Below are 21046 nucleotides of genomic sequence, written 5' to 3' on the forward strand. Positions count from 1 at the left end.
AGAAGGAATAAACTTCTAGACCTGGGCTTCTCACAATTATAAATGAAAACTTAGTCTCTTAAAAATGTTGGCAGGAAAATTCTTACACATCCTCAGCTAATTATGTTATTCCCATTGCTTTAGAATATATTCCCTACAGTAATGCTACTGTTTATTAAAACCCCAAGGGCACTACCTCCAAGTTTTATTTTTGTAAGACATTTATGATTATAAATATACATGCAATCATATATATATGTGTGTGTGTGTGTGTGTGTGTGTGTATAATCATGAAGACAGAGGTGCAAATAAAAATATGTGCATGGATGCATGCATGATGGATTGATATAAGCTTGTATACTTTAAATAATGCCTTCACATTTTAACATAACATAAAATTTCTTGGATTGTCACTGTCACTATGAATATTGGATGGCTTTTACCCTTCTCTCAGTTTAAATTAATCAGTCCTTTTCTCATCTACTAATAATCCACTACAGTCATGGTGATACAGAGAAGTATATCTTTGCAGTTAACCTAGTATTTTGCAGTTAGTTACAACCCTCATTGATGATTTTGACATTGACATATCATAGGCCTCCAGTTACTTAAAATAAATTACTTTTAATAGCGAAGACTATAATGGTATCAACAATCTGTGACTAAGCAAAAATGTGCTGGAGTCTCCTTTGCCTTCTACTATAAAACTACCCATTATTTTCAAGATAAAATGGGTGTGGGGGGGATGTTGATCAAAATTAAATGCACCATTTTGTTGTGTGGGTGGCATCACTCATAAAAATACTGTAAATTCTTTCAGTGATAGACATGTGAAATGATTTTCAGATTGTGTTTGAGAAAATCTATTGATAAATGTGTAACATACTTTTATTTGTCTGTTCTAGTCTTAGTGACATTATGATTACTGGTATTTGCAGTCCTTGCCCTGGAATTCTTCCAGGCAGTTTTATTGTATTGAAATGGCTCTTACAGTTCATTGAGCATCCAGCATAACATTGCTGAATATGATTGGCGCGTTTGCATATATTTATTCGGAAAAAATCAGGCAGTTAAACTGCATAATTATGGGAAAACGAATCATAACAATAAAAGACCATTTAAGTTAACAAGCTTTGTGATCAAAGGATAAATACAGGTTGGATAAATGAGACTCTAGATGTAACTAATCTACATAAATAGGCTTTGGTCTGATTAGAGGAAAGGAATATATTAAAATAATTTAGTGGTATTAAAAACATTTTGCTTCAGTCATTTTTATAACATCAAAACTTACACCATCTTATTTTTTTTCCCTTAAATGTCTATTCAATTCAATAGCCAGGAACACTATTGATGGTGGAAGGACGATGTGAAGCAGCTCAGGTAAACAAAAATACCATTTCATAAGTTTCCATTTAGTTTTTGAGCACATTGTGTGTCCAAAATGCATAACGTTTTAAAAACTTGAAATGGCTTTTTGATTGATTTTTAATTAAAGAAAAACATTAAAGGGACAATGTCTTGTTTACTGTCTTTATCAGCTAAAAGCAGCCTTTGTACTGTTTGAAAGCTGAAGCATTAAAAATCAATTTCAAGTCTTCAAAGCTATAAACACTTACTTGCTTTGTAGATATATACTGTTTTAAAAACCATTGCATGCATGCTTGTAAAGGAAATTAAAATAAATAGTAAATAATGGCTTTGTTATAATTGTGAACGATTTAAATGTATTCTTAATGATAGCTAATGACATCTTCAAAAGTAACTTCAGAATCACACTATGAAGTCTTCAAATTATTTCTTACAACAGTATTACCTTTTTAAAAGATTTTCCTAACTTTTCTTGGCAGTAATTAAAAATAAACATGGTAATTCAAATATAAGACATATTAATCAATATTGTTACTTATAATATTTCTACATGCATCATTACAGATTACTAAGCATCCATTTAAACATAAAATTGTAGCCTGCTGTTCAATAAAACATGCTGAAGTACACAAAATTGAATTAGAAAGCATTCCAAGTGCCAATATTTGAACTCAGTTCAAATACTCAAGCTACAGGTTGCTTAACATATATTTATATATGAACTTCCATAAGGCACAAAGTTACAAAGAATCTTTCTTATTCAATGATTGTAAATCATTCTATAAAATTGTATAGCAGGAGTCTAGAAATGTGAACCTATTTAGCATAGAGTTGTGCTTAAAGCCTACTCATACTCAAAGCTTACTTCACCTAAACAGTAACTATTTTCTACAAATGGCCAACAAATATATTCCCCAGATCTGTTAATTTCATTTAGTTTCATAGTGCATCTGATAGTAGCCTATTAAGCTAATCCTGATGATTGAATATTTTATAGATTTGCTGTTTTGCATAACACTTGTATAATTTGATATGCAGATTTGAAGATCATAAAAACAATTCAGCCTTAATGATCATGAGAAGGATTATTTAGACACAGCTGTACAATATCCAGTCAGTATGCTTTTTACTGTGATCACATCATTTCAGTAGATCAAAAATAATAACAAGTATGACTTTTAGTATCTGGGGAAAAGTTTAAAAGCCTAAAATATTGGGATAAAATTCTAGTGAATTATCTTAATATTTATACTGCCCTTCAAACCAAACAAATGAAAACGATTTTTTAAAAAGAGAAACCTAAAATGTTAAAAATATGTAAGGTTGATACTAAACAGTATGCTTCTAATTGATTTCAATAAGCATAAATAAGGCAATTCATAGAAATTTTCTAACTGGGCTTTAAAACGTCATTAGATATTCAGTAGTTGATCAATAGCTAATAGAAGAAGTTGTCTAATTATAGATGAATTGTGCTGTCATGTTTTCTTGGAATGGCAGTAGTGTAGGAAAGCTTCAGTTTCTACTATGAAGCTAGATATATACATCTTCCTTAAACTTACACATCCCACTGTCAACCTTCAGGACTGAGAATAATGATGAAGAAAAAGTGTAAGTCATGCAGAGTGCAGAGTAATCAACCCTCTATCATTTTTATTAATGGCAGTGGGTATTAAAAAGTACACATTAACTTGAATTCACATAGCTTTAAGGTAAGGTACTAATCAGTCAACTGTTTAGCCAGTGGGTATGAGATTATAATTGTTTGCTTTCTGATTGCTCTAAATCTACCTGATATTTTTGTCTGTATTATAAATGAGCTATTTTAGTTTTAAGTCCTCTCTCTCTCTCTCTCTCTCTCTCTCTCTCTCTCTCTCTCTTTCTCTCAATGAATGATCTGATCACATGAAATTGTGGACTTAAGAAACAATAACAATAAAAATAAATCTCACTTTTTATTTTATAACAGTTTAGATAGAAATAGGATTAGGACAAAGTATAATTCCATTATTGCTTATTATTATTATTATTATTATTATTATTATTATTATTATATTTACTCTTCTATGTGTTTTTGCCCAGGTGGATTAAATAGCTGTTTTAAGAAAATAATTAACCAAAAGTATCATCATCAATATCAGTCATCATTATAAACATTATATATACTGTTCAGTATTAGATAAACAATAAGTTGGTTTTTGTGTTGTGTGGGGAAATGTGTATGTTTGGATTAATATATAAATAAAAAGACACATTTCTGTCAAACAGATTTACAAAAGACCAAATAGGACTTTAATTTTAACTTATGTTTAAAGTATGCAAGTTTACATTTTGAATTTTGGCATTTACATTCATGATAATTATTAGCTAACTTTCCAGATCTTGACCTTCTTAGTGAAGCTACTGTTTATCCCTAGATGAGAATAAGAGAGGAAATCAAGAATTTATGCTGTTAAACAAATATAAACCCCAGGAATTTGGGATAGTTATTGGTACAAATCTATTGTAAATTGCCTGGATTAGCATTAGATGTGGCTATACCAACAAATGAAGCAATAGGTCCACATATTGAGAAGCTGGGGGAGGAAAGGGATGCATTTAAAAGATACTTTTTTTTGTTCTGATTTAAATTTTGAGCAATAGGCTTTCCACAGTATTTTATAATCAAGACAATTACATAGTAATTTGGGTTAGAATGCATGCCCAGTTTCCCATCTCAAAACCCAATTTGTTACCACCTGTGGCTATTTCTATTAAAAAAAGAAACATAATTACTATGAGTCTCAGCAGTCTAAGAGTAAATTTTTGCAATTACAATACCTCCCTTGGGCAGATGTGTGAAAATGGCAGATTAATTCCTGCCAGGATCTGTCTGTTCCTTGTGTAGTTTTCAGTTTGCAAGTGGTTTGGTATTGCCTACTCATTAGAGTGGCACTGTTTGCTATGGTTAAAGGTTATGTCAGTGTTTCCATAGTAAATCTCTAGAAATAGAGATCCACAAATCTCCTATTAAATTTTGCTTTGGGCAAAAGTTGACATGTAAAGAAGGTCTAAGAAGGGAGTAAAGATTCACTCCTAACTCCCTCATTCCTCCAACCTTTCTTATTGCCCCTTTGAGTTTGAAGAAAAGGAAATTGGGCTAACTGCCAATGTTGAGACAGTCAGAATTGTTTAGCAGGCAAGTACTAAGAAGCCCTTTGGAGAATAAAAACATCCCTATACAGAACATCTTAAGGAGTTTCTTTGATCTGATTTTTACTTAAGTAAAAGTATATTTATGTTACTTAATATTTCTTAATTTAAAGAAAAATTAGAAATTAGGAGAAGTCTCTTTACTTCTGTTTTCTTATAAATAAATAAATACGTATTTGAGGAATTGACATGGACTGGAATATTTGTCCAAAAGCTCTGTAAATTCTTAATGTGCCAAATGGCACCTGATTCTAAGTGAAAAAAAAAATGTTGTTTCTTTTCCTAGGGAAAGAGAAAGGGAGAAGGGTAGAGAAGATTTATGTTTCTTTATCAGCTGAAGGATATTTCTAACACCCACTTCACCCACCAAGTAATGAGAAGAGATACCAATTCTATAATTTCATGAAGGCCATTAAAAAAAAGTTAAACTATATGAATATGAGAATAGTTTAGGAAAAAATGGAATTAATCAAAACTGACAGTTTTTAGAGGATGATTTCTACAAATAGATTAAATTTTACAAATATATATTATTGAGTTATAATTTAATACTATATTAGAAGGAAAACTAGGTAATACTAATACTACACGTTGCATGTAATTTTATGCATTACATTTTAGAGAGCAATGAAAGCATCTTATAGTAGTTTGGACTAAAAAAAATTATAACTGATGAGGCATATTTTAATAATTTCAAAATACATTTGTAAATACTTTTTCAAAATAAAAACAGATGTACTGTTATTAATTTAATTCCAATTATACACGAAAATCACTGAACAAAGTCATCTATTAAACAGTATTGACCTAGTCTATATTTCTAAGTTTCAAGCTGGGAATCCAACATGTACCTTTACCTTACAAACATTCTATCTAATAGATAGATATATTGTTGTTTGTACTGTAATAACCAACCTTTCTTGCTGTGGGTGATAAAATGATTCTTTTTAAGTCAAGTATAATTTTCTTTCTACATAGTGATTTTGTCAGGAGGCCTTATTTATTAGGAATTGAGGAAACAAAGTGCAAGTTCTATAGGTGTTACTAATTTTATTCTATATTATTTAAATCTATTCCTAGATGGCATTAAAGAGTAGCTTTGTGTACCTTTTATGAAATGCATCAAAGCTTTTTTTTAACATATAACTTTAAGAATTTTAAACTCATAAATTACAAATAAATAAGTTCTATAAGATTATATTTGATTTCAGCTACTATTCAGTTTTGATAAGAACACTATAAACCTTACCATTTGCTATCTTGTTACTAAATAGTTAAGCTTCAGCAATGCTACTTCTATCACTCAAAAAATCATTATATAGTTATTATTATTATTATTATTATTTTTGGCATTCATTAGTTTCAGTTATGCCTGACTCTTTCTGATCCTCAAAAAATCATTATATAGTTATTATTATTATTATTATTATTATTATTATTGGCATTCATTAGTTTCAGTTATGCCTGACTCTTTCTGATCCCACTTGAGGGTCTCTTGGCAAAGATTTTACAGATCAGGAAATTGAAGCAAACAGGGTTAAGTGATTTGCATAAGATCACACTGTTAGTAAGCAGCTGAGGCAGGATTTGAACTCAGTAATATGATTCTTTCTGATTCTGGGTCCAGTGCTCTGTCCACTAGGCATGTAGCTGCTTCATTAATCAGTTTAGATTCAGGTTTGTGAAAAATCTATATATGTATCCTGAATGACTGCAAGGCATAGTAACTATGTACTAAATAGCAGCTCCCAAATCAGCAAAGTTAAACAAACTTTTCACTAAATCAATTCATTAAATCAATATAAAATGGTAAAATAATTAAAATCACTATTGAAAAAGCCCAGCCTTTAGAAAATTCTCTAAAACAAAATTTTATTACATTGACTCTTTAAATTTCACTTGGATTTTGAATATAGAATAGTGTTAAAGTTTGGTTTGGAGAAGGAGAAGAATATGATTTTATGTAAGATAGAACCAGAGTTATTATTTAGATTGAGTTGAAGAATAATTACATTTCTAATTCATTCATTTGCCTAGAAGTTTTCATGTATTAAAGTAGATCAAGAGTGATATGTAGCAGACATATACAAAACTGACAAGGTTTGGAATCCCAAGTTGAAAAACTGTAAGAAATTCAAATAGAGCATTGTCTAAAAAAATATAAGTGAAAGGAGAATATGATGTTTTAGTAACTCTACACATTCCCACTCCTGCTCTCCCAAATTATCTTTTGCTTGTAGAATTATGTCAACATAACACTAATGAATGCAATTGAACACTAAACATAATTTTCCCTTAAAGTATTTGAATGTTTGAAAGAGAAATAGGACTAGTTTTGAGGAATGAAGTTGATGCTGGAAACTGTCCTTAAATATTGTTTCAGGAAAGAAGAGTCTGCCGTAGTCTAAGCAAGGACTTTCTTGGTGTCAGCTATGTACAAGCTTCACTGCTGATACTTCTTTCAATATATTCTGATTGTATTAGTCACTATTGGCTCTTACTAACCTTTATAAGTCTAAAACTCATGTTCAGAATAGCATTGGATTTCCTCCCCTAGGGATAGGACAGAGAATAATACTGTGATTTCATTGATAAAGAGAAAGCTCTTCTACCAATCCATGCCAGCAACTTCTTCTATATAACTTATAGAATTGGAGAATGACCTAAACTACTGAAAAGTTAAATGATTTGGCTGGTCATTCTCTCTCTGTCTCTCTGTCTCTATCTCTGTCTCTGTCTCTGTCTCTTTCTCTCTCTGTGTCTCTGTCACTCTATTTCTCTCTGTTTCTCTCTCTCTCTCTCTCTCTCTCTCTCTCTCTCTCTCTCTCTCTCTCTCTCTCTTTCTCTTTATATATATATATATATTTTGGCTTCAAGTGCAATTTGTATTTATAATACTATTTCATATACTTCTACACATACAAACATATATGTACATTCTAAACTCATGTGTATATGAATGCTTCACAGATTACAGGTTGGACACTCCATTCAACTATGTATCATGATCTAGACAGGATTTTTTTCACCTTATGAATAGTTAGGGTAAACTTTTGAGTGATAAGAGATTTCATTTTAATTAATTTACAATGTTATAGAATTTGATACTGTCATCAGAATGTTATCTACAAAGAGAAATACTTGGAGGATCTCACTTTCTTTAGGCAAGCAGTCCCTCTATGACTTGAACTTTTCACTATGTCTAAGCCATGACAAGAAAGATCTTGTTTGGTGAGCACTTGTCTGCTTAATTTTTTTTTCTCATTAGTTATTGATTATAAGACACTCATCAATGAAAATTATCTCTGTTACTATATCTTTTGAAGATTCTTGATTTAATTTTGACATATGAAGAAGATATGTCTTATTGGAGTTTTGTTTCTATGCATATAATTTTAAGGAATGTTAAAACTGAAATCATAGATATAGTTGATTCTTTTGACTAATACACTCAACAGGGTTACTATGAGGTTCAAATAAGATAATATAAGTGAGATCTTTTTAAAAAATCTGTGCATAATATAATTGTTAGGGAATAATAACAACAGTGATGGTAATGCTTATTATTATGATTATTGTTCCTTTCATCTTTTTCTTTTGGATAAAGTTCAGATAGAAAGTGTCCTAGGATAAGACAGTATTCTGAAATTATTGTTATATTTAATAACCTGTGGAATATCAAGCCAGTAAATAGAATTACAGCTTTTTGTAATTGAATAAAACTATTAGAATGTAAACTTAATCTTTTCTTTTCTTTTCTTCTTCTTCTTCTTCTTCTTCTTCTTCTTCTTCTTCTTCTTCTTCTTCTTCTTCTTCTTCTTCTTCTTCTTTCTTCTTCTTCTTCTTCTTCTTCTTCTTCTTCTTCTTCTTCTTCTTCTTCTTCTTCTTCTTCTTCTTCTTCTTCTTCTTCTTCTTCTCTTCTTCTTCTTCTTCTTCTTCTTCTTCTTCTTCTTCTTTTTTTTTTTTTTTGCTGAGGCAATTGAGGTTAAGTAACTTGCCCAAGGTCACACAGCTAGGAAGTGTTAGAGTCTGAGGTCGGATTTGAACTCAGGTCCTCCTGACTTCAGGGCTGGTGTATAAACTTAATTTCTGGAAACTCACTGAAACAATGATAGAACATTAGGCAATATATACTTCATCTTGGTCCAATAAAATTTCACTTATTATTTTTAAAATTAGGCCTGGTTATTTCATGAATTTGAAAGGGAGGGGTGTTAGTAGAAATTTGTAGGGCAATAGACAGAAGTATAACGTATATAATATGAAAATCTTACCATTTTTATCATTTGGAAAGGGGACTCTTTATTTACCTCATAATATGCTAAATCTAATTTTAAGAAGTAAATAAAATGCTGACAGTTTGATTTACCTAAGAAGCAATAAAATAAATTCCTTGGCCTGATTTTCTTTTTCCTGTTTGTTCTTCAGGGCATAACAATGTGCATTCTTAAGACACATTAGGGAATAAAAACTTCCATCTGCTACTCCTCAAAGAAAGAGTTGAATTCTCTTACTCTTTAAGAAAGCCTCTTTACAGGTTTATGCCACCTGGACCTATAATCGGCAGTAAGAAAATAAAGCATATTCTCTTTGATCAGAGGTAGAATAAAAAGGGCCAAGATTAGAGCTTGCAAAGCACGGAACATAATACAAGTGAAGTCAAGTTGAAAACAGTTCACTGCATGGAAAATCACCTTCAAAGATATTATTTTATTTCTAATTTCCTAGGATTTATGTTTAGTTTTCCTCTATAATTTGTATTTAATTTCAATTGGATAGGTATATCATTAATCTCCCCTTTATATGCACTAAGTTCTTAATGCTTGTTGATCACAATGCATTCGTTTGTGTACCAGAAGTTTTGCATTAGTAACTTCTATCATTTTTCACTGATTAAAAGTCCCTACTTATTTGTGAACATCATTACCATAAAGAAAGAAATGTTACAATATTATAAGGCAGAATAGTTTTGGTTGTTACTTTTAGCAGTGACATGGGATAGATGGATGAATGGAGAGAAGGGAAGTGGTAGTTTTGCTTCAAAGTAATATGATATGAATGACAAAAGAGTGGAGATACCATTTCAGTCAGCAAATTGCTATAAGCATAATATCTTGTTAAGAATTCTAAGGTAGAATCATCATACTGGTAACAGATAAAAGGTTCAGTAAAATATTTCAAATTCAGTCACTAGGTTTCATTGCACCCACCTGCTACCAGGGAATATAATTGGTAACTTGATTCCTTGACCTTTAGTTGTCATTTTGGACCATTTAAAAAAAAATCTTCATTTTTTTAAAGTTCAGGAGTTAATTTGATTGGAACAAAAACCAAAATTGTTTTTAGTGCAATTATTTTTTAAAACAATTAATTAGTAAAGCAATTAAAAAGTAATGCAATTACTTTTTAAGGTATACACATACACACATGCACACGCGTGCACACACACACGCATTCAAACTTAATGAGCTGTTGTATATTCTACTAATCCAGTCGATGTAGTTGTTTAATACTCGATGTGCTTAAAAGCAACTAATGTTCAATTCCATTAAGGCTTATATTAACTAGAAGGATTGTAGAATTTTTTAACTTATTTTATGCATGAACTACTACCTCTCATTAATTATTTCCATGGTTCCATGTGACACTAAAATTATACTTACAAGCTATAATTACACCAAGAGTACATAGCATGATAGAGAAACTTAATAAGTACAAAATTATGGAATATTTCAGGTATTTTTCCTAATTAAAAAATTTTATGTCTCATTTCTTTTGTGGTGGAGACATTAATTCTTAGATGTAGTAAAGCAGAGATTCATCCCCCCAGTAAGATAAGTTTTTTTTTGTTGTTGTTGTTCGTTTGTTTTTTTTTTTTGTTTGTTTGTTTGTTTGTTTTGTTTTTACTGTTTTTAAAACTGGTACTGGGATATTTAGAATAATGACATTATTCCTTGGATAAAAAGGAAATGGGCTTAAACAAGGCAATATAATTTCTCCAAGTTTTGGTTTGCCTGCTCTATTGTCTGAAATTTGTGTAATGGTGAAAAGAAAGTGATTAGACAGGTGTTTCTTCAGCCTGTGGGATCAAATTTCTTGAAATATTTATATAGTGAACAGCCAGATGTACACAACATAACCTTATAATCCCATTTCACAGCTTTTTCAAATACTGGGAAGCTCAATAAATAGGAAGCCGATTATATTGGCAGTGTAACTCCATTAATAGGATTCAGATCTGCCTTTTTGACAAGCCATTGCTGTTAATATGATCCAGTATATTAAATTGATAGAGAAAAATACAATGATAGAATCCATCTGCAGGCTAATTGATGGGGAAGCTCTTTCAAAAGGTTTCTGATGTAATTTTTATTGACAATATAGTGTCAATAAGTACAAACCTTTGATGGATGATGTAAATGTATCTAATACTCTGCCACTACTACTATGTGAGAATGAAGGAGTTATTGTTGAGTATACCAGATTTCATTTTCACTTTGCTATATGGCACAAAAGCCTATATACATGATCTTCACCAGTCTACAATCTTGGTAGCATCTCAAATACAAAGGTTTCCTGGAATTTGTCATGTGAAATTATTTTTAATGTGCTCATCAGTTTTTTAAATGAATAGAGGCAATTCAAAGTAATATAATGATGTGTCATGATTTTCATTATATTTATTTATTGGCTTTGCAATAAAATTCAGAACTATTGTTAGGCTTTCAATAAGAGTTAATGTTGTACTATATGGTGCTGGGGTACTTTTGAAAATGAGAGGTGTTCTGATGATTTAAGAATAGCAGAATCAAGGATACACAAATAGATTAAATGAGGTAAAATTTTTTGTCTTTTAGATTCTTTGTAGCAAGTGTTTAAAATTTTAACTTATTTGAAATTTATTAGAATAAGCTTTTAGGAATTATAGAAGAGAAAAAGGGAGGGTGATCATTCTTTTTCAAAATGCAAGGCAATATGGTGAAATAATTTTGGTTGAAAGAGGTATAGAATAAAGCACATTATCCTGCACTATTAGCTACTATATTTGTCATTAGTTTTCTTTCAGGGTTGTTTATTAAATTTCTATTTAGATGGAATTAATTCAAAGATTGGATAGTAAATAGAGGACAGACATCATAATTGCCCATTGACAATATCATCAATGATTGTTAATCAAATGGAGATCAAACAGGAAAATGAGCCTTAGGACTACAATGTTTGACCATCATTAATGTTTCAGAGATATTGCCAATCTTGAAAACTCTCTGCTTCTGGTACTTTTAATTGAGGTTTTGTTCTCACATAACTGTGTGACTCTATAGCATTGTTTTTTGCTTGTTGTTTGTTTGTTTGTTTTTTGCAAAGGTTTTGGAGTGATTTGTCATTTCTTCCTATAGCTCATTTTACAGATAAGAAAACTGAGGCAAATAGGGTTAAATGATTTGCCCAGCATCACACAGCTAGGAAGAATTTGAGACTGGATTTGAACTCAGGAAGATGAGTGTTCCTGACTTCAGGTCCAGCACTCCATCCACTGCACCAGGAAGTCTTCTTGTCATTTTTAAAATTGTAATGGTTGTAAAGGTCAGCAGGAAGCCTTGACCTCTTCATGGGGAGAATATGCTTCTGTACTGTAATCTGCTACCTCAAGGTTAGTTATCCTTCTCCTAAGTCTTAAGTCATTTGTTTTGATTTGTCTTTTTTCGTTTTTTTTGCAACTCCATATTCCCATTATAAAATTAGATTTCTCTATGGCAAAAGCAAAAAACAAAACAAACAAACCCCAAACAAATTTCATCATATTTTGCATCCAAAGGAAGCTGCTATTTATTTTAGTAAGTTATACTTAATAGAGTTTAGATTTGGAGCAATTGGTAGATAACATGATGTGATAACTTAATTTTTGTTGTTTTGTTATTGTTCGGTGGTTTTAGTTGTTTCCACTCTTTGTGACTCCATTTGGGGTTTTCTTGGCAAAGATACTAGAGTGGTTTGTCATTTCTTTCTCCAGATTATTTTATAGGATAAACAAGGTTAAGTGACCCATTTAGGGTTACACAGCTTGGAAGTATCTAGGGACAGATTTAAACTCGGGAAGATTTTTTTTTTTTTTTTTTTTACTTCCAGGCCTAGGTCTCTCTCATAGGGTTTTAAAATCCAGGTCTCCATTATAGATAAAAAGATTTTCCAAAGGAAAGAAATAACAAAGAAATTCGCTACCTGTCACCCTAATTTGTGAACTTATATAATCCTTTATTTTTATGTGTTTCTCATTATCTGCATAAACAGACTGGGCTGCCATTAGAAAAAAAATGGAGAAGATACAAAGAAGATAAAACAGATAATGGTCTGTGAAGCTCAGAGATTTGACAATTAAAAAAAAATAATGAAATGCTTCCAAAGCTAAACTTTCCTGTAAAATAGTTGGGCTTTTTGTTGGTATCTAGACTAGACTTAAGAAAGAGAACCACCAAGCAATGAGAAAAGCATGAAGGGTAACTGAGAACTAATAGTAAAGCAATAATGAAATAAAGAATAGATCCTTAACTATTTAGTTCCATGAGGGATCTTAAGAGAGGATATTAATTATTTTACATATGAAAAAATGTTATTGCTAAAGGGAAAATGATTTAGTCAAAATCACAGTTAATTAATGATAGATCTAAGATTTGAATCCATTTCTTTTAACTCCAAATCTAATGCTTCCCTTAGAAAAGTAAAGTGCATTTCATTATTTTATAGGACTTTATTAAATTCTGGAACTTTGGGAAATACAGGATTTTATATTTTAGGGAATGGTTAATTGCAGTACATCAATTATAGAAGATATGGTTTTAAGATGTGTTATCAAATATGACACTGTATACACAGCACTTTGTTAATAAATCTTAAGGCATTACACGAATGCTATTATAGTTATTGTTGCTATCTTTGACCTGTATTATAAGTTTATAGGATTCAAAAGTGAGTCTGTTTAACCTTATTGGGTCCAAACCTGTGATGGGAAATTAATTTACTTCACAGAATAAAAAAATGAATCCCAAACATTTATTAACAGAGAGAGAGTATGGCATAATGGATTGAGTATTGTACTTAGAGTCAGAAAGACTTATATTGAAATCCAACCAGTTACTTACTCCTTGTGTGATTATATGAGTCATTTAGCAACTGTAGACCTCAATTTTCTCACTTGTTAGTTGAAAGTACTAATTGCAGATGCCTCAGAAGGTTGTTTTAAAGATCAAATGAGATAATATATGCAAAAAGCTTTGGAAATCATAAAATATATTATAAATACGATCTAACCCAGGTATCACCCTGATTCCATAATTTTATGGCAGTCTTCAAATGTACCTTACACATGTCAGTCTATCTACTGAATTCTAGAAATAAAATACTACTGTAGGAAGTCCTGATGGGAGGCTACTTTTGGTTTGAAATGGTTTTGTAGTAAGAGTAGATTTCCCAAGCTAAAGAGATTTATAGAACTTGCTCAGAATAATGGTGTCCTAGAAGATCCCTGAGCTGATATATAACATTTTAAAACTAAACCTGCTCTTGTTCTCTGCTCATGTTCCTTCTTTCAAAGATGCACAAAGAAGGCTGTGGCTGTGGTAGCCTTGGAATTAGAACATATAAGCTGACCTAAATATCTTGAATGAATTTGTTTTATTCTCTCAATACACTCTTTTAACCCAGAGTATGGGCAAGTTTCTTAGAATGAGGATAATATTTTAAAAAATCACAATGAAAACTGGGTCATATACAAGTGTGAAATATTCCTTGTGTCACCTACTGAGCTGTGGGTATTTAAATGTCATAGTGATACTATGCTGCGAAAACAGTTGGGACAACAGAGGAAAGATCAACACGTAAATTTTATAGGAGCGAGGCCATTTTCTAGATCATACCAGGATGATATCTCTCTGGATAAGACTGGGTCACTGAAAGTATTTTAAAATATACTCTATTGTAAATACTAGTACACTTACATCAGTACACTTAATTTTTTAAATCACATTCTGCTTGCTGGTGTTTCCCTGGTAGTACTGAGCTTTCTTATAGTTTAAATAACATGTGATTTAATATAAACATGTTATAGATTGTGTAACAGTAAAATACACTTTAAAAGTATGCCCATATAGATTTTTAACCCAGGCACTGATTACATAAGATACACTTTAGTAACTTACAGAAGAGCATGAAAAATAAATGAATAATTGAATCTTTTTATATCTATGTCTTTATTATATATCTATAGCAATCTATAATCCTAGAGTTGTTTTTCCCCCTAAACTGTAAACTGATATAAGTTTCCATGTAGGCAAAGTGTTAATTAATCATTTATTTATAATATATTCCTTTATAGAAAGCTAGTTGTGGATTTCACATCTAAGATTATGGAATAGAATTAAAAGTTGTATGATAAGGCATTTAGCAGAAGCAGTCTTTTCAAGGAATCTATCTCCTTTTTAAAAAATGCATTTTTCTTTTTAGAAAAAAATGTATCATGTAGATTATAAACCATTTCTAACAAAATCAAGACCATTGTCTGTTCTTTCAAAACTAGATTTGGAAGGATATAGACCTATTGTTTTGTAAAGTGATTGCCATTATATAAGATCACTCATTTCACAAGAGCAGAAAAACACTTAGAATTAAGGTCTTCAGGAAAAGAAAGAAGTAGAAAATGCTTGAATTACATATTAAGTGACAGTCTGATAAAGAGGAGAGATGTTTCATTTTATTTTCTACTAATGTTTAATTCAAAAGATGTTAAAGTTGGTAAAGACATTTTATTTCATTTTAATTTCAGGTAAAAACACCTAATAAAATAGACTTGCATTGACATACATTTTGAAGCTTTTATTCTTATAATTCAGAGAGGAGAAATGATGATTTTAATAGGCTAAATACTCAGATATGACCAATATTTATGTTTTCTTATTTTATGGTTATATGTTTCTTTATGACAACTATTTCCCAGAACAATTTATGCAAATATTTGCATTTAATATTTTTTCAGATTTCTATAATTGTCAAATTTCTACATTTTCCCCACCCCTCCCCAACATTTCCTCCCTACATTAGAACCCATAAGAAATGGGATATTTTAAATTTTATACTTCATTTTTTATTAGGATCTATAAATTATTCCAGCAAGTTTACTAAAGCTTTTGGCTAAAATTTAGCTTTAATTAGGACATTTTGGAGGCCTACATTTATTTCTCCAGATTTGTTAATTGTCAGAATTCACTCAAATGACCTATAATTTGTTTTAAATGTCTGCTAAAGGTTGTAAATATCTTCTTAAATAAATCATGAACTAGCAGAAATACTTTCATCCCTCTATATCCAGAAAGCACTCAGTTATCAGTCACTTAGTAATCAAAAAAAGTATTTATTAATCTCTTTGTGCCAAACAACACTGTGTACATAGATATAAATGGAGTCCCTTCCCACCTCCTCCCAAAGTCTCTGCTTTCAAGGAGTGTATATTTTGATTAAGGAGATAACATTACATATTTGATATAGAGTATATTAAGCTAATCTGAAAAAGAAAGACTTTAACAACTGGGGCAGAATGGATGAATGCAGAAAGCAGGACATGAGATGACAAAAGAGAAAAAAACAAATTATTTTAAAATAGCAAATTTATTTATTAATAAATTAACAAGAAATATTATTAATAAATATTAAATATATATTAAAATAAAAATAAAAAATGAAATATATGCTAACATAGTTTTCAACATTCACCCTTGCAAAACCTTTTCCAGATTTTTCTCCTTCCTTTCCCCCATCCTCTCCCCTAAATAGTAAGTAATCCAATATAGATTAAACATGTGCAATTCTTCTAAAGATATTTCTACATTTATTAGACCGAACAACAAAAATCAGATCAAAAAGGAAAAAAAAATGAGAAAAAAAGCAAGCAAATAACAACAAAAAAAGGTGAAAATACTAAATTGTGATCTATATTCAGTCTCCATTCCTTTCTGGATGCAGATGATTCTCTCCATCACAATAAATAAACTGTCAAACAGGAAGCTCAGCTCTATCCCATTTTAGTATTGAATTTTTCTATTCCTTTTCTTTTGAGAGGATAAATTTGTTGATTTACTTTTGATCTTTGCTACCTTATACACAATATGCACAAAATATGTGTTGAAAAAACAAATACATTAATAAACATTAATTTATACTATTTAACATATATTTAAACAATTATGTAATTTTAAACTATTTCCAGTTCAGATAAATGATAAATAGATGGATAAATCAGTTAATCAATAGATAATGAATCAGCATGCCATAGGGGATAAGGATCTCACCTTAGAGCAAGGAAAGAAGGAAGGAATGAGAAAAAGAAAGAAGAAAGCAAAAACCAATCATTTATTAGGTTTCTACTATGTTCCTGATATTGTGCTAAGCATTGAACAAACATCTCATTTGATCCCTTATGAAGCATAAGTATTATTACTATCTCTATTTTACAGTTGAAGAAGCTGAAGCAGACAAAGATTAAAAGATTTACCCAGGGTCACACATCTAGGAAATGCCCCATGCCAGACTGATCTCAGGTTTTTCTGACTCCAAGTTTTGCTTTCTATTTACTGCACCACCTAGCTGCCCCAAAAGTTTTAAGGTCAAGTTCAGTCTCTGACAGATAATAATTGTGATCCTGGATTAGTCAGCTAACTACTTTGTACTCTAATTAGCTGACCACTCTTCACTGATACAGGAGTTTTTTATAGCAATAAAGATGTATCCACTTATCTGTTCATAATGTATCTATCTATCTATTCACCCATCCATCAATTTATCTATCTAACTGTTTATTGAATATCAATAGTTATGTATACATTTTTTTATCCTACCAAAAGATCGTTTTAGGTTACAATTGTGATTTTTTTGTAAAGTATCAATATTTTTTAAAAATGGAAACACAAACCGTCTTAGACTTTCACTAGAAATAAAAACATAAAAATTATTTTTCCTTAATAATTTTGAAATCACTTTTCATCTTTACAACATGTTTGTAATCATCATAGGGGTAGTTGTTAGATAGTTTTCAGTGGTTTTCAGGGTGGCTTATCATTGTTGGCCATTTTTTACTACATAATGGCATGGCAGTAGATATTAAGAAACTCTGGCAAATGTTATTTTCTTTCTGTTGTGAATTGGCTTTGAGATGGACAACTTTAGGAAAATGTACTAATCCTTATGGTTTTCATTTAAAATTAGGCTTAATAATTCACAGAATAACAGAAATGCAAATTGGAAAGAGACCAAGGAGATCCTCTAGTCCTATTCATATCTAAACATGAGTCCAGTATGTTAAATTCCCAATAAATAGGCATCCAGCTTTTGCATGCAATCTTTTAGTCAGGGGAACTGGTCACTTCCTGAAGCAGTTCACTATACCATAGATGATTCATTGTTAGGAATTATCCTTGAATCCAAAGGTGTGCTGGTAAATATTTAACAACTGGCTCTCGGAGGAGAAAGATGTACACCTTTTTAAAATTTAATCTGCATCATTAATATTTTCTTTGTCACTTTCTTAAGGCTAAACAACCAAAAAAATAATAATTCAATTCCTGATTTGTAGCATTTACTAATTTCCAAGGTATAAATGCTCATAACTGAAGGACATCTTTACTTGGATCAATCCTTAATCTGTCTTTCTGCAATTTTCCACTTTTATTCCTATTTCTTCCCTGTGGTGCTACAAAGGACAAATCTATTCTTTATGATAGCCCTTCAAACACATATGAAGACAGCTCTTATGTAATCCCACTTTTCCCATTAAAAAGTTCCTCTAACATCATGATCTCTAGGCCTTATATTATTCTGGTCACCCCCATTCTAGATATTGCCCATCTATTAGTGTCTTTGTCCTTCACAAAATCTGAGACTATGAATTTAACAATAAAACCCTATGTATTCAATGGGATTAGGGTAGTATGCATTAGGACTATCACATCCTTTATATTGGATATTATTTCTTTCCTACCAAAATGTGTTTCACATTGGTTATTTCTTTGTCTTGGGGTGATAAGTCATATGTTTAACTTTCTGTACTTGCAATCAATTAAAACTCAAAGACTTTTTTCCAAGTAAACTGTTCTTTAATTATATCCCCCATATTAAGTTTGTGAAGTTCCCCCTATCTATTTCTTCTCTAAGCACAATGCTTTATATTTTCTCTTACTAAATTATATCTTAATAGATTCAGCTTAAAGTTCTAGTCTTTCATGATCTTTCAAAATCCAGACTCTGTTATGCTACATTTTAGATATCTCTCCTAGATTTTTGTCATCCACATATTTGAAAAGTATGTCATTTTTTTTATTTAAGATAGTGATAAAAGTGTTAAATGGCATAGATTCAAGAAAAATATATTTGAGACACTCCACTAGAAACTTCATTTCAATTTTAAATAGAACAGTTAATTGATAAAGGTTACTTTTGTTCTTTTAATAAGCTTTTAAAAATCTATTTTTCTGAGGCAGGTCGGTGGTGCAATGGATAGAGCGCAGATGTGGAATCAGGAAGTGTCATTTTCCTGTGTTCAAATCTGACCTCAGATACTTAACTATCTGTGTCACTTAACCCTGCTTGTCCCAGTTCCTCATCTGTAAAATCAGCTGGAGAAGGAAATGGTAAACTACTCCAATATCTTTCCAAGAAAACTCCAAATAAAGTCATGGGAATTCAGACATGATTAAAATGACTGAACAATTTAAAAAATTTATCTTATTTTCTTGCTAAAAAGAATTCAGAGAGGATGACTGTGGTCCACAACACTCATTGGCATCATAGTAAAATGAAAACATTTAACAGAATAAATAAAAATACAACAAAATATAGATAATATTTAACAAAATAAATAAAAATACAAAAACATGGATAATATTAATATATGATTTTCTAAGTCAATATGTACCTTCTTCAGTCCTCTGGTACAATTTAATTGCCCCCTTTTCTATATGAGTTTGATCCTGATGTTCTGGACACCTCTTAAAGATCATACCACGTTTTTTGCATGATCCTTTGTTAATTGATCTTGTTTATATATTGCTATACATGCATATTATTTTTTAAAATACAATTTCATTGATATGTTTGGTTTTTGTATCACTTGTATTTCCCAGTATGTTCTTCCAATTTGACCTTGCCAAAGATCAGAAATATTGTAACAAGGATGTGGATAGCATTATCCATCATGGATCTTTTGGAATTGTCTTGGATTATTGAATTGCTTAGAAGATCAATCATACTTGATCATTGCATAATGTTGTTGCTTTGTATAATGTTCTCCTGGTTCTGCTCACTTCATGTAGTATCAGTTCATGTAAATCTTTCTAGTTGTTTTCTGAAATCTTCCTGCTCATCATTCTTCTACAATAGTATATTTTTTTACATTTATGTACACCTTGTTTAACCATTCCCAACTGATGGGTATCTAATCATTTTAAAACACAAAAAGAGTTGCTATAAGTGTTTTTGTATATGTAGTCTTTTGTCCATTTTATGTTCTCTTAGGGATACACACATAATAGAGGGTATTGCTGGATCAAAGGGGCAAAATTTTATTACAATATGGTCATAGTTCCAAATGGTTGTTCAGAATGGTTGGTTTAGTTCACACCTATACCAATAATACATTAGTGTTCTAATCTTGCCACATATTGTCCAATATTTATCAGTTTCCTTTTCTCTTATAGTAGCCAATCTAATAGATATGAGGTATTACCTTAGAGTTGTTTCAATTTGTATTTCTTCAATCAATATTTAGTTCTTACTCCAGAAGCTGGAGCCTTTAGCCAGTAGATTACTTTAATAATTTAATCCTTTTTCTTGTGTACCTAATCTACTCTACTGATCTACCATTCTATTTATTTGTCAGGACCAAATGATAAGTAGTATCTATGTAAAACCATCAGCATATATTATATTTAATGGGAATAAGCTAGAGGCCTTCCTAAAAAAATCAGAGTTGAATTAAGGATACCCATTGTCACCAGTATTATTCCATATTATATTAAAAAGTTAGCTTTGGCAATAAGAAAAGAAAAAGAAATTGGAGGAGTTAAAGTGGATAGTGAGGAAACAAATTATCATTCTTTACAGATGATATGATGATATTCTTGGAGAATCCTAGAGAATCAATTAAAAATCTAGCTAAAATAATTCACAACTTTGGGAAAGCTGCAGTATATAAAATAAACCCACATAAATCACCACCATATTTCTACAAATTACCAGAAAAACGCTCAGCAAAAAGAAAAAAAAAATTCCATTTAAATAACTGTAGACAATGTAAAATATTTGGGAATCTACTTGCCAAACAAAACCCAACAACTATATGAATACAATCATAAAACATTTTTCACACAAATAAAGCCATATCTAAACAATATGGGTAGGTCAAGCTAATATGATAAAAATGGAAATTCTGCTTAAGTTAAATTATTTACTCTCTGTTATGTTATAA

The 21046-nt window shown here is 30.7% G+C and overlaps 1 protein-coding gene across 4 annotated transcripts in view; it reads left to right on the forward strand.

Moving 5' to 3' along the window:
* PCDH17 (protocadherin 17) overlaps window positions 1–21046 on the forward strand; it is a 113327-nt gene that overhangs the window by 12089 nt on the left and 80192 nt on the right. For 2 of the 4 annotated variants that reach the window (XM_051983886.1, XM_051983888.1), the window contains exon 2: window positions 1318–1362. The exons of the other annotated variants lie outside the window; for them this stretch is intronic. In XM_051983886.1, the coding sequence (XP_051839846.1) occupies window positions 1318–1362 (45 nt within the window). The remainder of the gene's footprint in view (window positions 1–1317; window positions 1363–21046) is intronic. 4 annotated transcript variants of the gene reach the window in all.

The sequence above is a fragment of the Antechinus flavipes genome, chromosome 3 (genome assembly GCF_016432865.1).
Source record: "Antechinus flavipes isolate AdamAnt ecotype Samford, QLD, Australia chromosome 3, AdamAnt_v2, whole genome shotgun sequence".
NCBI classification, from domain to species: domain Eukaryota; kingdom Metazoa; phylum Chordata; class Mammalia; order Dasyuromorphia; family Dasyuridae; genus Antechinus; species Antechinus flavipes.